This window comes from Halichoerus grypus, chromosome 4 (genome assembly GCF_964656455.1).
Source record: "Halichoerus grypus chromosome 4, mHalGry1.hap1.1, whole genome shotgun sequence".
Lineage (NCBI taxonomy): Eukaryota > Metazoa > Chordata > Mammalia > Carnivora > Phocidae > Halichoerus > Halichoerus grypus.
Genome location: NC_135715.1, coordinates 160,666,809 through 160,682,177, shown reverse-complemented (window position 1 = coordinate 160,682,177; position 15,369 = coordinate 160,666,809). Strand labels below are relative to the sequence as shown.

Below are 15,369 nucleotides of genomic sequence, written 5' to 3'. Positions count from 1 at the left end.
GGAGAGGAGAGTGAAAATGGCGGCCTCCCAATCTCCGCCCCAGAGGAGCCGAGAACTTGGGGCCCCACTCCTCAGCCCCCAGAGAAAAGCAATCATTCCCGTCTCCCCGGTCTCCAGCCACACTCCGTGCTCACCTGGCCTGTGACTGAGCATTTCTGTCTCTGGCACACGACCCCGTGTGGAGTCTCCAAACCCAGCAGATCCCTGAAGTGCACTCCCGCGCCACTCCTCCCGGGGGAGGAAGGGGAGTCTCCCCGGATCTGCCGCTTGTTGGGTCCCTGCTGGAAGAGCAGTGGCCCGACTGTGCCGCGGATTACAGTTTATGGCAATTCCGAGCTGAGAGCCCACTCCTTGGCTCTGTCTCCTGCAGCCAGCTTCCCCACTCCGATACCTGGGAGCTCTGCCGCACTCAGGCACCCCTGGTCTTCCTGTGACCCCGAGGGTCCTGAGACCACACTGTCCCAGTGAGGGTTCCACCCCCTGCTTAGCCACTGGAGCAACGCCCCTCAGCGGAGCCAACTTCTAAAATTTCCGATTTTGTGCTCCGCTGCTCTATCACTCGCCAGTAGTGGCTGATGGAGGCCCCCTCCCCCGCTGTCTATCTTCCCGAATATCACCTCGGATTCACTTCACATGTCCTACCTTCCAGCAAGTGGTTGCTTTTCTGTTCAGAGAGTTGTTGCCATTCTTTTCTTGGATCTCCTGTTGAGTTTGTAGGTGTTCAGAATGGTTTGATCCCTATCTAGCTGAATTCCTGGGACCAGACAAAATTTAGGTCTCCTACTCCTCTGCCATCTTGCTCCTCCCCCTCCTACTGCCCTGACTTTTGTTGGAATCATTCCTTTTCCTTTGTGTCCTTAAACAATATATTGCTGGTTTGCCTCTCTTAGAAAATTTTATAAGTGGATCATATTGAATGTATTCTCTTGTGAATCATACCATATATGTTCTTCTGTCACTTTTTAAATGTGTAACTCATTTCTTTCTTTAGGCTGGAAAAAATGAAAAAAGAATATAGAAATCTGAATACATGGATTGAAAAAGCTAGCTATTTAGAACGAGTTCTTACCCCAAAATTGGCCCATAGCGAACATAAGGTAATTAACATAATACATTCTCCATATATAACTTCTAATACTTTTTATTTTAAAAAGATTATAATAAAAGTGATGATAAGATATTGCTTATTCTTGATATATAAAATGCTGTTCATGGCTCATGTACTTTCCTATTTTGCTAATGTGACATTTGATAAATATTGACTAATAATTTGTAAGGTTTAGTTTTTTAACAGCTTTAAGACATAATTCACCTATTCAAAGTATACAATTCAGTGGTCTTTAGTATATTCACAGAGTTGTATGTCCATTGCTACGATCAATTTTCAGATATTCTCATTAGCCCCAAAAGAAACTCCTACCCCTTAACCAAACCTCCCAGAACCCCCGTTCTCTAGACAATAACTAGTCTACTTTCTGTCTCTATAGATTTGCTTATTCTAAACATTCCATTTGAGTGGAATCATACAATATACGGTTCTTTGTGACTTGCTTCTTTCACTTATCATAGGGTTTTCAGGGTTCATCCCCATTGTAGCATGTATCAATACTTTGTTTCTTTTTACTGCCAAATAATATTCCACTATATGGATATGTACCACGTTTTGTTTATCCTCATCAGTTGGTGGACATTTGGGTTGTTTCAACTTTTTAGCTATCATGAATAATGCTGTGAACATTCATATGCAGGTTTTTATGTGAGCATATGTTTGTAATTCTCTTGGGTATATACCTAGGAGTAGGATTGTTGGATCATACAGTAGTTCCCTCTTTAACTTTTTCAGGAACTATCAAACTGTTTTCCATAGTGGCTGCACAATTTTACATCTAACCAGCAATGTATGAAGGTTCCGTATCTTCTCCACCACTTGTTATTTTCCTTTTATGTTTGTTTCAATTATAGCCATCTTAATGGGTTTGAAGTGGTATCTCATTATGGTTTTGATTTACATTTCCCTGATAACCAATGAGGTGAACATCTTTTCATGTGCTTACTGGCCATTTGTATATCTTCTTTGGATAAATGTTTATTCAAGTCCTTTGTTTTTGTTTTTGTTTTTAAATTGGGTTACTTGTTTTTTTATTGTTTAGTTGTAAGAGTTCTTTATATTTTGAATACTAGACCTTTATCAGATATATAAGTGAGGTTTAATATATAGAAATACAATCGGACCTCTACATTTTCACCTGGCGGTAGGGATTCATAGGGGTTTCAGTGAATTAATAAAACATTACTAAGATCACAGCCTTGAAATGGTAGTCATAACATACTGATATATTAATGTTTTTCAATGCCTCATTATAATTTGGCATAGTAGTACTGCCTTAGGATAAATTAATTAACACTTATACAGAATTAGTATTTTAGGGAAAATTTGAGGGGCTTTTCATTAAAGGAACTATGGACTTTGGGTTCTTATTAAAAGATCAGTATTTTATAAGAGTCAGTGATCACTCTACCTTATAATTCCTCTTGGAATTTTTTTAAAGATCCACATCACTTTGCAACTCATAGGTCATAATGTTTTCCAATAAAAAAGTAATCGGTTTTCTTGGGGTATCCTCTTTTATTCCTTGAAGTTACAATATTATGTCATTTATCTCATAATCTTTTTCTCTTATACATTTGTCACTCAAATACCCTATCAATTCTTGGATAGCTTCTCTCTGGAATATTAACTCCTAGCCAGGGTATGCTTCTCTTTAAAATAGTGTTGTTTGGATGGTTTTTCTCATAAATCCATATTCTTCCATAAATTTTAAAGGGGGTAATAAAAGAAGTTATAAAGGCAGATTGGCTCGCTAAACATTTCTCCAATATCTCTCTCTTTTTTTTCTTGTTTCTAGGAAATTGATACCAAGCAGTTACTAAAAAGCCTACATGAAGAGCAGTCTGAAGTTTTTGAAACATCAGGTTAAGAAACTAATTGACATTTGTGTTTATTATTAAGATAATTAAAAAGAGGGTAGTTGTATCACAAAAAGAATTAGTAATTTGCTTTAAGTGGATTTTATTTTTTGTTGGAAATAAATATGCATCTCATAGTCTTAGTATATAGTATTTATTTTGTAACACTCCAAAGAAAAGACTTTGACCCAATTAAGAGTTGTTTTTTTTTTTTAAGATTTTATTTATATGAGAGAGAGAGAGACAGCATGTGCATGAGTAGGGGATGGGGCAGAGGGAGAGAATCTCAAGCAGACTTTGTGCTGAGTTTGGAGCCTGATGTGGGGCTTGATCACAACCCTGAGATCATGACCTGAGCCAAAACCAAGAATTGGATGCTTAACCAACAAAACCACCCAGGTGCCCAAGAGTGGTTTTTTTTGTTTTTGTTTTTAATGTTCCTTTCCTCATTTAAGGACAAGAAAAAAGTTAAATCTTAACTATGATCTATGAAAAAGTATTTTTCTTAAACATTAGCTGTAGGGCTATTGGTCTCTTTTAAGTAGAGGGGTGTGTGTGTGTGTGTGTGTGTGTGTGTGTGTGTGAAAGGAAGGAGGACAGAGGGAGTGGTAAATTCAATTAGCATTAAATTTGAGAACTTCTCACAAATTATCAGTAAGATAATGGAAGATATTGTTTGGCAGTCTTTTAAAAAAATCTCTGTTAAAAGAGTCATTGAAAGTAAGTTAAAATAGATGCATAAACTGTATCTGTAAAATCTTGGATTCTGCAGGTGTGGAATAACGAGTTATTGTTACAGGACTTGTACCACAAGTTACTTCTCTACTTCCCCTATTTCTACTTCCTGGCTACCTCAGCCTTTGATATGTTCATTTCCTAACCTCTGAGAATCAGCCAGCCTAGCAGAGCTATGCTGTCTTTAGCCTACTCTTTACCTTGAAATGTTCAATTTTCAGGTGTAGGAGAATCACAGTTTCCGTCTTCAGTATCACTGTTGAAGATTTGAGGTTAACACGCCTCAGTCACTGTTGGTTGCCAACTTTTTTTTTCTCTTTTTTTTCTTATCTGAAGAGTTTGTTTCAAGTCTAGTGACTTCTGTTTTTCTGGTACTCCTATAGCTTCTTATAGCTTCAGCTAACATTTATTGACCACTGTATTGCAGGCCTTTACCTGGATTATATAAATCAGTCCTCATAGCAGTCAGTTGAGGGTGCTGTTATTTATCCATATTTTACAGATGAGAAAGCTGAAGATCAGACAGATAAAGTAACCAGTCAGAAGTCACACAGCCATCAACTGATAGGGATTAAATTTGAACCTTGTCCATTTGACCCAAGAGCTTAAGCATTTAACCATATTGCTGCTCACATCTTACATATACTTAATATCAGACCTGTAAGATAAGCCATTATTAATCTTATTTTACATACGAGAAAACCAAGGCTCAGAAAAATGGGCTAAGCTGACCAGTTATACAGCTAATGACCATAATAAATTTTGTGTTATACTAGACTTAACACATTCCTTTGTATCTCAATTTTTTATTCCATCTCTCTTCCTTTAAGGTTTTCCTTTTCTACTTGCTAAATATATAACCTTTCTATTTGTAGGAAAATTTTACAAGTGTTTCAATCAGCCTCTTTTATTTTTTTTTAAATTTTATTTTATTATGTTATGTTAGTCACCATACAATACATCATTAGTTTTTGATGTAGTGTTCCACGATCCATTGTTTTGTATAACACCCAGTGCTACATGCAGTATGTGCCCTCCTTAATACCCATCACCAGGCTAGCCCATCCACCTACCCCCCTCCCCTCTAACACCCTCAGTTTGTTTCTCAGAGTCCATAGTCTCTCATGATTCATCTCTCCCTCCAGTTTCCCCCCCTTCATTTTTCCCTTCCTTCTCCTAATGTCCTCCATGCTCTTCCTTATGTTCCACAAATAAGTGAAACCATATGATAATTGACTTTCTCTGCTTGACTTATTTCACTTAGCATAATCTCCTCCAGTTCTGTCCATGTTGATGTAAAAGTTGGGTATTCATCTCTTCTGATGGCTGAGTAATATTCCATTGTATATATGGACCACATCTTCTTTATCCATTCATCTGTTGAAGGGCATCTTGGCTCTTTCCATGGTTTGGCTATTGCAGACATTGCTGCTATGAACATTGGAGTGCATATGGCCCTTCTTTTCACTACATCTCAGTCAGCATCTTTTAAATGGTCCTACTTTCTCTGGTTACATGCAACTTTATTCCAGTCTCTTTTTTCCAATCCCAACTCTATCACTGCCCATCTGGATTTATTTTATTTCCTCTTGACTTGTAGAAAAATATACTGTATATCTGTTTTATGTCTTACACTGATGGATCTGAAATCTTACCACTTAATGCATGTTTTCATTTTATCTCCACACTTTTTCAATTTACCACTCCCCCATCTTCCCAGAGATTCATCAGCCTGTTTTTACTAAATAGTATTTGTGTTTGAATAGCTCCTTTGATTTAAATTGTTCTTTGTTCTTGGTGAGAAAAATTAAAATAGTATTTTATTAGTGTACATATGTATAAATGTGTTTATTATTTTATAATATAATAATAAAATACTTCTTTTAACTTATTAACAGATGTCCCTTTTATAATGGAGGAAGCTGAAACTGTTCCAAGTGAGGTAAGGGAACTTGGAAGAGAACTTCTAATAGTCACTGTTTTATAAGGGGATGAAACATTTATAAATAGAGAAATATTTATAGATGGAAAAAAAAGCACCCAAGAAGTTATTCAGGTTTTTATGGTTATTTCTATTGTGGCAATATCTATACAATTACATTATTTATTTAAGTTAAATTACACTCTTAAAAGGGAAATTACAGCATAAAACGGTACTATTTAAAAATACATACAAAGATAGGGGACAAAAGATGTTGATGAAGAAAAAGGGGGCAACAAGTAAAAATAAAAGCATAAAATTCTGCACAATAATCTTGGAAATGGAAGCCACAGACTTAACCACATTCTTTACTTTCTCTATGGATTTATAATCTGTATTTAAAATAGAAGCAAAAAAATAGAATTCACATAATATTATTTGATTTTATGGTATTTTCTTTGTGCTATTTTGCTATTAAAATTTCCCTTATTTTTATTTTTTAAAAAAGATTTATTTATTTATTTTAGAGAGCATGCATTTGAGTGCATGGTGGGGGGAGGGACAGAGAGCAAGAGAGAGAGAGAGAGAGAGAGAATCTCAAGCAGACCCCCAGCTGAGCACAGAGCTTGGCATGGGGCTCAATCCCATGACTCCATGATCATGACCTAAGCTGAAATCAAGAGTCGGAAACGCAACTGACTGAGCCACCCAGGTATCCCTAAAATTTCCTTTATTATGATATATTGGTGTAGCATAATAACAGCAAAATGTTGGACCCCTCAATTTTCTTTAAGATGTTGCTGATTTATAAAATCTGAATATATGAGAACCACTGCTTTATAAAGCAGTATGATTGGGGCGCCTGGGTGGCTCAGTTGGTTAAGCATCTGCCTTTGGCTCAGGTCACGATCCCAGGGTCCTGGGATCAAGTCCTGTGTCAGGCTCCCTGCTCAGCGGGAGTCTGCTTCTCCCTCTCCCTCTGCCTGCCACTCCTCCTGCTTGTGCTCTCTCTCTCTCTCTCTCTCTCTGTCAAATAAATGAATAAAATCTTTAAAAAGAATAAAGCAGTGTGATCATTTTAATGAATAATATTCTATAGTCCATGGTTTCAGGCAAATAGAGAGTTTAACTCTTTTAATAAGGAATGTAATAATTGACAGATATTGATGGTCACTTTTTATGATAACAGATAATGGTTTTTAATTCCAATTTTATTATTTTTAAATATTTTCTAGTCAGTAATGATTAATTGGTAGTTTGCTTTATTCATATATTTTCTAGTTGCCGGATAATGATGATAAGAAAAGTATGACTCTACCAACTCTGAACCAGTCAAATCAAGATAATTCAGATGCTGTTGCTCCTGAAAGTGATGAATCAACAAAGCAAACAGATGAGTCAACAAAGCAAACAGATGAGTCAACGGAGGAAACAGATGAGTCAACAAAGCAAACAGATGAGTCAACAAAGCAAATAGATGAATCAACAAAGCGAACTCCACTGCCTGTTATTCCTACCCTGACAATAACAGAGGAGAACAAAACATCACCTTTAGAGGAATACCAATCAAAAGCTGTGCCAGAGGGAAAAATGAAAAATATGTTCTTTCCACCAGAAGCAAAATTGAAAGATAGATATCCAAGCCTTTTAAAAACAGACTCATCTCCATCAGAGGTAAAGTTGAAAACTAGCTATATATATCCAGGTAAAATAAAGAGGAGGATCTTAGATTCATCACCAGCAGAACTTAGATGGCAAAGCAACCATCTAAGCTTAGCTAGAAAGAAGAGCACAAACTTAGTTTCCCCAGACTCAAAATCAAAAAGTAGGTCTCAAAGCCAAGATTCAGAGGAAGACCTTGAACTAAAGGTAGCTGCCCTCATATTAAAAGTATAAAACTAGGGAAAAGAAAATAATTCATTTAAAAAAAAACAAATAAATTGAAAATGCATTCAAATTCTCCAAGGGGAAGTGTGTCTAAGTATATTAAACATTTCCTACCCTACTTAGATTCATCAAGTAAGGAGGAAAAAAAAAAAAACCCTTGAAGGAAAAGCAGAGTGATGTGAGATACCTGTAGTACAAACTAGTCTCATGGGTGTGTATAAAATTCAGCTGGAAGTGTAACAAAAGCAAGATCTAAATTCAAAGAAAATTTTAAAATCTTGGGAAGTTATTTCAGTGGAAATTTTTAATAAAACTGTTATAGGAAATAACAGATTATTCTTATTACAAATAATTTTATAGTTTAAAATGAGAATGATCTGAATATAAATTCAAAGGGTTAAAGCATTTCTCAAAATGACATTCTACTTAGATCTTTACTTCTTATTTGAATCACTATTATAGGTAGCTCATAAAGCAGTGTAAAAATGTGTACTGGTCAGTGGGTAAACAATCTGAATTCTAAGTAAGTTTCTGCCTCTAAATACTTCCAACAAGTTTGGGAACCTAAACCTCTAGACTTACTTCCTCATCTGTTGAATGGTAGATCATATCAGGTCATTTCTAAATTCTCTTTCTAATTCTAAAAGATAATTTTATTAAATATCTCTAGTTGGGGAATTATTCTTTTTTTTAAATTATTTATTTGATAGAGTGTGTGTACAAGTGGGGGAGTGGCAGGCAGAGGGAGAGGGAGAAGCAGGCTCCCCGCTGAGCAAGGAGCCGGATGCGGGACTCGATCCCAGGACCCCGGGGATCATGACCTGAGCTGAAGGCAGACACTTAACTGACCTAGCCGCCCAGGTGCTCCTAGTTGGGGAATTATTCTTAAATACCTAGATCAGTAGGTTAACCAGTGTAACTTATAAAGAATAACATTCTTATTTTTACTGAATGTGAAAGTAATACAGTTATAGAAAACTTAGAAAATAAACACATAAAAGACCAAATAAAAGTAGTTATAATCCTACTGCAATTTTAACCATTTTTTTCCTTTCAGCTTTGTTATTTATATATAACCATATTTTTCATTTATTTTAAAAAACTTGGATCAAATTATTTATGTGTGTGTATATATAATTTTATATTGTGCTTTTCAAAACTTGACATTATAAGCATGTTACCTGATTTTCTTAAAAATCTGCAAGGTGTAGAATATCCTTAAATATAGATACTTAGTAATTCCTTTAAACATTTTCTATATTGTTGGACATTAGCTTTGAAATTAACATCCTTTTACGTAACTATTTATTTGGACCTATGATTATGTCCTCATATATTCATAGAAATGGCATGTTGACAAATTTGCTCTCCAGAGATTTTGCCACTTTACCTTCTAACCAATAGTATTTGAATATTAATCATCTTTTAAAGAATGATTAGAACTTTTTCATACTTATTAGTTATTTTGGTTGTCTCTAGTAGTAGATAGATCGTATCCTTTGTCCATTGTTTTCTGGTGAGGACTTGGTGATGATGTTGAGGTTTTGTAGTGAGCTCTTTTTCATTGTAAGGACATTAACCATTGGTATATTCATGGCACATACTTTTTCTTTTCTTTTTTTTTTTAATTAAGTTCCACTTTATTTATTTATTTAAATTTTATTATGTTAGTCACCATACAATACATCATTAGTTTTTGATGTGGTCATCCATGATCCATTGTTTTCATATAACACCCAGTGCTCCATGCAGTACGTGCCCTCCTTAATACCCATCACCGGGCTAACCTATCCACCTACCCCACTCCCCTCCAAAACCCTGTTTGTTTCTCAGAGTCCATAGTCTCTCATGGTTCATCTCTCCCTCCGATTTCCCCCCTCATTTTCCCCTTCCTTCTCCTAATGTCCTCCATGCTCTTCCTTATGTTCCACAAATAAGTGAAACCATATGATAATTGACTTTCTCTGCTTGACTTATTTCACTTAGCATGATCTCCTCCAGTTCCGTCCATGTTGATGTAAAAGTTGGGTATTCATCCCTTCTGATGGCTGAGTAATATTCCATTGTATATATGGACCACATCTTCTTTATCCATTCATCTATTGAAGGGCATCTCGGCTCTTTCCACAGTTTGGCTATTGTGGACATTGCTTTTTCATAGTTTGTAGTTTGCCTTTTAATTTCTCTATTGAGTCTAACTTCCAAAATATTCAGTTTCATTTGATAAGTGAGTTACTGCTGTATAACAAACCACTCCAAAACTTAGTGGCTTAAAATAACCATTTTATTATCTCTCATGATTCTATGGGTTGATTATGCTCAGGTGGGAAGTTGTTTGCTCCACTTAATTTTGGTGAGGCTCATAATCATCTAGGAGCTCGACTGGGCTGGAACACTCATGAGGTTCACTTACATGTCTTACACTTTGATGGGGACAGCTGTAAATCTGGGCTCAGTGGGATGCATGAACATCTGGTTTGATGTATCTCTTCCCACTCCCCACCACCACCCCTGTATCACCTTAGGGATTATCCCTTTCCCTCTCCATGCTGCCTCTTCATGTGGTCTCTCTTGCAGGGCAGCTAAATTTCTTATGTGGCAGCTTGGGGCTTGTAATACACAAAAACAGAAGCTTCAGGTCCTCTTATGACTTAGGCTTGGAACAAACATAGGGTCATTTCTACTGAATTCTGTTAGTTAAAGCAAGTCTCAGGCTCAACCCTGATTCAGTATGGAAGGGGCCTACATAAGGGCAGGAATCTTAGAAAGTGATGTTCATTGGGAGCCATATTTGGAGATTAACAACCATTAATTATCTCTACCCACAAGTAATTCATGTACCTCCTACATGCAAACTATACTTACTCCCCTTCTAAGATCCTTGGCTCATGCTATTACTACATCAGGCTTAGGCTTGAAGTATAGAATTTATCCAGGTGGATGAGGCTTCTTGAGTATGGCTCCTTTCAAAAGACCTGTGAATTGAAGAGACCAATTATCTGTGTCCTATATACATGGTGAGTAAGGAACAGGAAAACAGGAGGCACTTACATTCCAAAGGTGGAAAAAGGGGAAAGTGAAGCATACAGCAGTGAGTGGGCCATAATTTTGAAGCTCTTGCCTCTGCCCTTGGGGCTTGGCTTTACCTTCTTTTTCCACGGGAAAGAGCTTATATTTGTAACTGAGTAGCTTTGCAGCCTATGTCTTCTCTGTAGAAAGTTGAGAGTTCAAAAACCTCTTTCCATGTAAATTGTCTCTGTTCCTGTCTCAGATGCTATGAATCTTACAGATTTTGTAGGTTTCTGTATATCAAATTATGATCTTAGCCAACTGTTACACTCCTGAATATCTTTAAGACAGACCACTATTTACCTTTGGTTGAGAGCCAAGGTGCTGTAGTACAATATCCTTAAGAATCTTAGAGGCTCTCCTATCCAGCAGAGAGGACCTAACAGGTCATCCTAAGATACTTAGAATATTTTTTGTTTAGCTGAATGGGTCTGTGAAACACTAACTTAAAACTTTTTGAGATCTGAACAAGAGATCTTAGAGTCACACCCTTGTGATCTTGACCTTGAAACCACATTTTCCTGGCAAGGCCATTGGAGCCCCATCAATGAAGTCATGAGGCCAGGATTTCTGTCATTGGTTCAGTGGCTTAACAGTGTCTTCAAGGACCCAGGAAAAGGCTCTTATCTTTCCTCTTTTTCATGCTAATGCTGGTCACTTTATGATCACAAGATGTTTGCTTCAGTCCTAGGCATCATATATAGATTCAGGCAGGTGAAAGAATGTGGGGGTTGAGCAGTTAAGTTCTTTTGTACTTCCCTCTTTTTATTTCTACAAAGAAACAAAAGTTTACCCAATCACCCCCCAGTGGATTTTGTGTCTCATTGACTAGAATTATGTAACATGAATACTTCTAGCTTTGAAGAAGATGGGAAAACTACTATTTGGCAAAAAGGAATGGGATTTCCAATAATGATCCATGATTTTGGACTGGATAGGTTGCTGTTAATAGCAAATTCAGGTTCTGTTAGTAATAAGATAGCATGGGGAGTGATTATTATGTAATCAATTAGCAGTAGTACCACAATTATTCTCTCTGATGGGAATGTTCTTCCCCCAGATCTTCACAGGGTTCATACATTCACAACATTCAGGTGTCTACTCAAATGTTAACCTCCTTAGAGAGGGCTTCTCTGACCACTCTATGTAAAATAACCACTTACTCACCCTATCCCATCCCTATTACTTTTTCTTCAAGTATCATTACTTGGTATCATATGTTTGTTTACTTATTTACTGTCTATCATTCCCAGTTGCCTTTTAAATTCCAAGTGATAGCGATTTAGTCTTACCACATTACCTTACCATTTAGAATAGTGATGAGTCCATAACAGACACTTAATATTTGTTGATTTGATTAGTTAAAAATATTGTAGGGTATTGATGGATTTGCTTTGGAATTTCTGAATATATTGTTTTATTATGTTCAATTAGCCAACATATAATACATCAATAGTTTTTGATGCAGTGTTCAACAATTCATTAGTTGCGTATAACACCCAGTGCTCATTACCATACGTGCCCTCCTTAATACCCATCACCCAGCTATCCCATCCCCCCAACCCCCTCCCTTCTGTAACCCTCAGTTTGTTTCCCTGAGTCCAGAGTCTTTCATTTTGTCTTCCTCTCTGATTTCTTCCCACTCAGTTTTCTCTCCCTTCCCCTGTGGTCTTCCGCACTATTCCTTATGTTCCACATTATGAGTGAAACCATATGATGATTGTCTTTCTCTGCTTGACTTATTTCACTTAGCATAATCTCCTCCAGTTCCATCCATGTCAATGCAAATGGTGGGTATTCATCCTTTCTGATGGCTGAATTATATTCCATTGTATATATGAACCACATTTTCTTTATTCATTCATCTGTTGAAGGACATCTCAGCTCCTTACAGTTTGGCTATTGTGGACATTGCTGCCAAGAACATTGAGGTGCATGGGCCCCTTCTTTTCACTACATCTGTATCTTTGGGGTAAATACCTAGTAGTGCAATTGCTGGGTCGTAGGGTAGCTCTATTTTTAATGTCTTGAGGAACCTCTATACTGTTTTCCAGAGTGGCTGTACCAGCTTGCATTCCCACCAACAGTGTAGGAGGTTTCCCCTTTCTCCACATCCTCGCCAACACTTGCTATTTCCTGTCTTGTTAATTTTTGCCATTCTAACTGGGTAAGGTGGTATCTCATTGTGGTTTTGATTTGTATTTCCCTGATGGCTAGTGATGTTGAACATTTTTTCATATGTCTATTAGCCATTTGTATGTCTTCTTTGGAGAAGTGTCTGTTCATGTCTTCTGCCCATTTATTGACTGGATTATTCATTTTTTTGGTGTTGAGTTTGAGAAGTTCTTTATAGATCTTGGATACTAGCCCTTTATCCATAATGCCATTTGCAAATATCTTCTCCCATTCCATGGGTTGCCTCTTAGTTTTGTTGACTATATTTTTTTAATTGAAGTATAATTGGCATATAACATTAGTTACAGGCATACAACATAATGATGTGATATTTGTATACATTGTGATTTGTAGGCACTACAATAAGTCCAGTTATCATCTGTCACCATACATAGTTAAAAATTTTTTTCTTGTGATGAGAACTTTCAAAATCTACCTACTTTCTTAGCAATATTCAAATAGGCAATACAAGATTATTGACTGTAGTCACCATGCTGTACATTACATCCCATGACTTATTTGTTTTATAACTGGAAATTTGCTCCTTTTGATCCCTTTCTCCATTCCTTCCTTCCCCCCTTCCCTCTGGCAACCACCAGTCTGTTTTTGTATCTGTGAATTTTGTTTTGTTTCATTTTGATTTTTAAATTCTACATGTAAGTGAAATCATACGGTATTTATCTTTCTCTATTTGACTTATTTCACTGAGCATTATATCCCCAATGTCCATCCATGTTTTCACAAATGGCAAGATTTCATTCTTTTTTATGGCTGAAAATATTCCATTGTGTGTGTATATATATGTATATATATACATCTTATTCATTCATCCATCGGTGAACACTTAGGTTGTTTCCATACCTTGGTTATTAAATTAATGCTGCATTGAACATGGGGGTGCATATGTCTTTTGAATTGGGGTTTTCATTTTCTTTGGATAAATACCCAAAAGTGGAATTGATGGGTCATATGGTAGTTCTGCTTCTAATTTTTTGAGGAACATCCATATTGTTTTCCACAGTGGCTGCACCAGTTTGCATTCCCACCAACAGTGCATGAGAATTCTTCTTTTCTACATCCTCGCCAACAATTGTTATTTCTTATGTTTTTTGATTTTAGCTATTCTGACAGGTGTGAGGTGATATCTCATTATAGTTTTGACTTGCATTTCCCTGATGATGAGTGATGTTGAGCATCTTTTCATGTGCCTGATGGTCATCTGTGTGTCCTCTTTGGAATAATGTTTGTTCAGATCCTCTGCCCATTTTTAATTCAGATTATTTGTTTTTTTGTTATTGAGTTGTATGAGTTCTTTCTATTAATCCTTTATCAAATACATGATTTGCAGATATCTTCTGACATTCAATAGGTAGCCTTTTCATTGTGTTGATGACTTATTTCTCTGTGCAGAAGCTTTTTAGTTTGATGCAGTCCCCTTTGTTTATTTTTGCTTTTGTTGCCCTTGCCTTTGCAATCAGCTACAAACAATCATCACAAGACTAATAATGTCAAGGAGCTTACTGCCTATGCAATCTCTGAATATATTATAACTTTCAGGACTCATTGTATGTAATTAATAAAAATCACCTAGTCATAGGAAATGCAAATTATTTTAGTACTTCTAAGGTGAATGAACCACCTAGCTCTGGCATACCAAATATCAGGCATAAGGCAGAGAGATTAATTCCACACTCCGTAAAGTGTAGTGATAAGGGCTTGATTATGTAGGTCTTTGAGTTTAAGCTTCTAGTGCCTACAGAAAACTAGGATTAAGGAAGACAGGAATTGTGTATGTGATACCACTAACCTTTTATTCATTCATTGAATTTAACTGCCTTCATTATGCTATGAATTTCATTTATGAAATGTAAATCCTTTCATCATGATTGATGGAACTGGTGGGAAATATTCCATGATCTCCCAAATTCATTGTCTTTGCTAATTCTGCACTTTGAATCAACCCAACTCATGCATATATGAAATGTAGCTTTACAATTAGTTTATCCACTTTCTTTTTTAATTCAATAATTTTTTCACCTAGAAGTTTTTCTAATCACATCTATGAATTCTTGAAACTGATTGAGACTATAAAAATAGAGAAAAAAATAGTTTTCATGATTTTTGCAGTAGGAAAACTTTTCCAATTGATTAAAGTAGATCTTTTGAAACAGATAATTTTAAAATTTCTGATTATTTTTCTCTTTGCTCCTACTGTTCTCTGGAAGGTATGTTTTTCCAGTGGTATCTGAGATGGATTTTGTCAGAGATAGTTTACTTAAATCTTTGGGTGCCAGAAAAAGGGAAAGGAGTCATTTTATATTTTCAATAATTTTAATATGGCTGCATTAAGCTTTTATTTGCCTATGAGGAACAGAAAAAAACAAAACAAAACAGTATATAACTGGAAGCAGTACATACCAGAGAACATCACTGAGTTTTCAATGTTTTTATATTCATTGGGCCAGCATTCCTTAACTTAGCTGGGCACCCTAGACTAATTGCAGGTACTATGAGCTTGAAAAAATATGTCTCCATTGAGGAGTAGAAGGTTCTATCCAGTATCTTCCAAGTGAGTCTTCTACTTGAATATGGTAAATTAGAGGTGGATTGGTTAG

The 15,369-nt window shown here is 36.3% G+C and overlaps 1 protein-coding gene across 1 annotated transcript in view; it reads left to right on the top strand.

The window, feature by feature from the left end:
• CATSPERT (catsper channel auxiliary subunit tau) overlaps positions 1 to 15,369 on the top strand; it is a 146,313-nt gene that overhangs the window by 63,261 nt on the left and 67,683 nt on the right. The window contains exons 10-14 of the mRNA XM_036098594.2: positions 992 to 1,097; positions 2,907 to 2,973; positions 5,601 to 5,644; positions 6,905 to 7,056; positions 7,150 to 7,297. Of these exons, the coding sequence (XP_035954487.2) occupies positions 992 to 1,097; positions 2,907 to 2,973; positions 5,601 to 5,644; positions 6,905 to 7,056; positions 7,150 to 7,297 (517 nt within the window). The remainder of the gene's footprint in view (positions 1 to 991; positions 1,098 to 2,906; positions 2,974 to 5,600; positions 5,645 to 6,904; positions 7,057 to 7,149; positions 7,298 to 15,369) is intronic.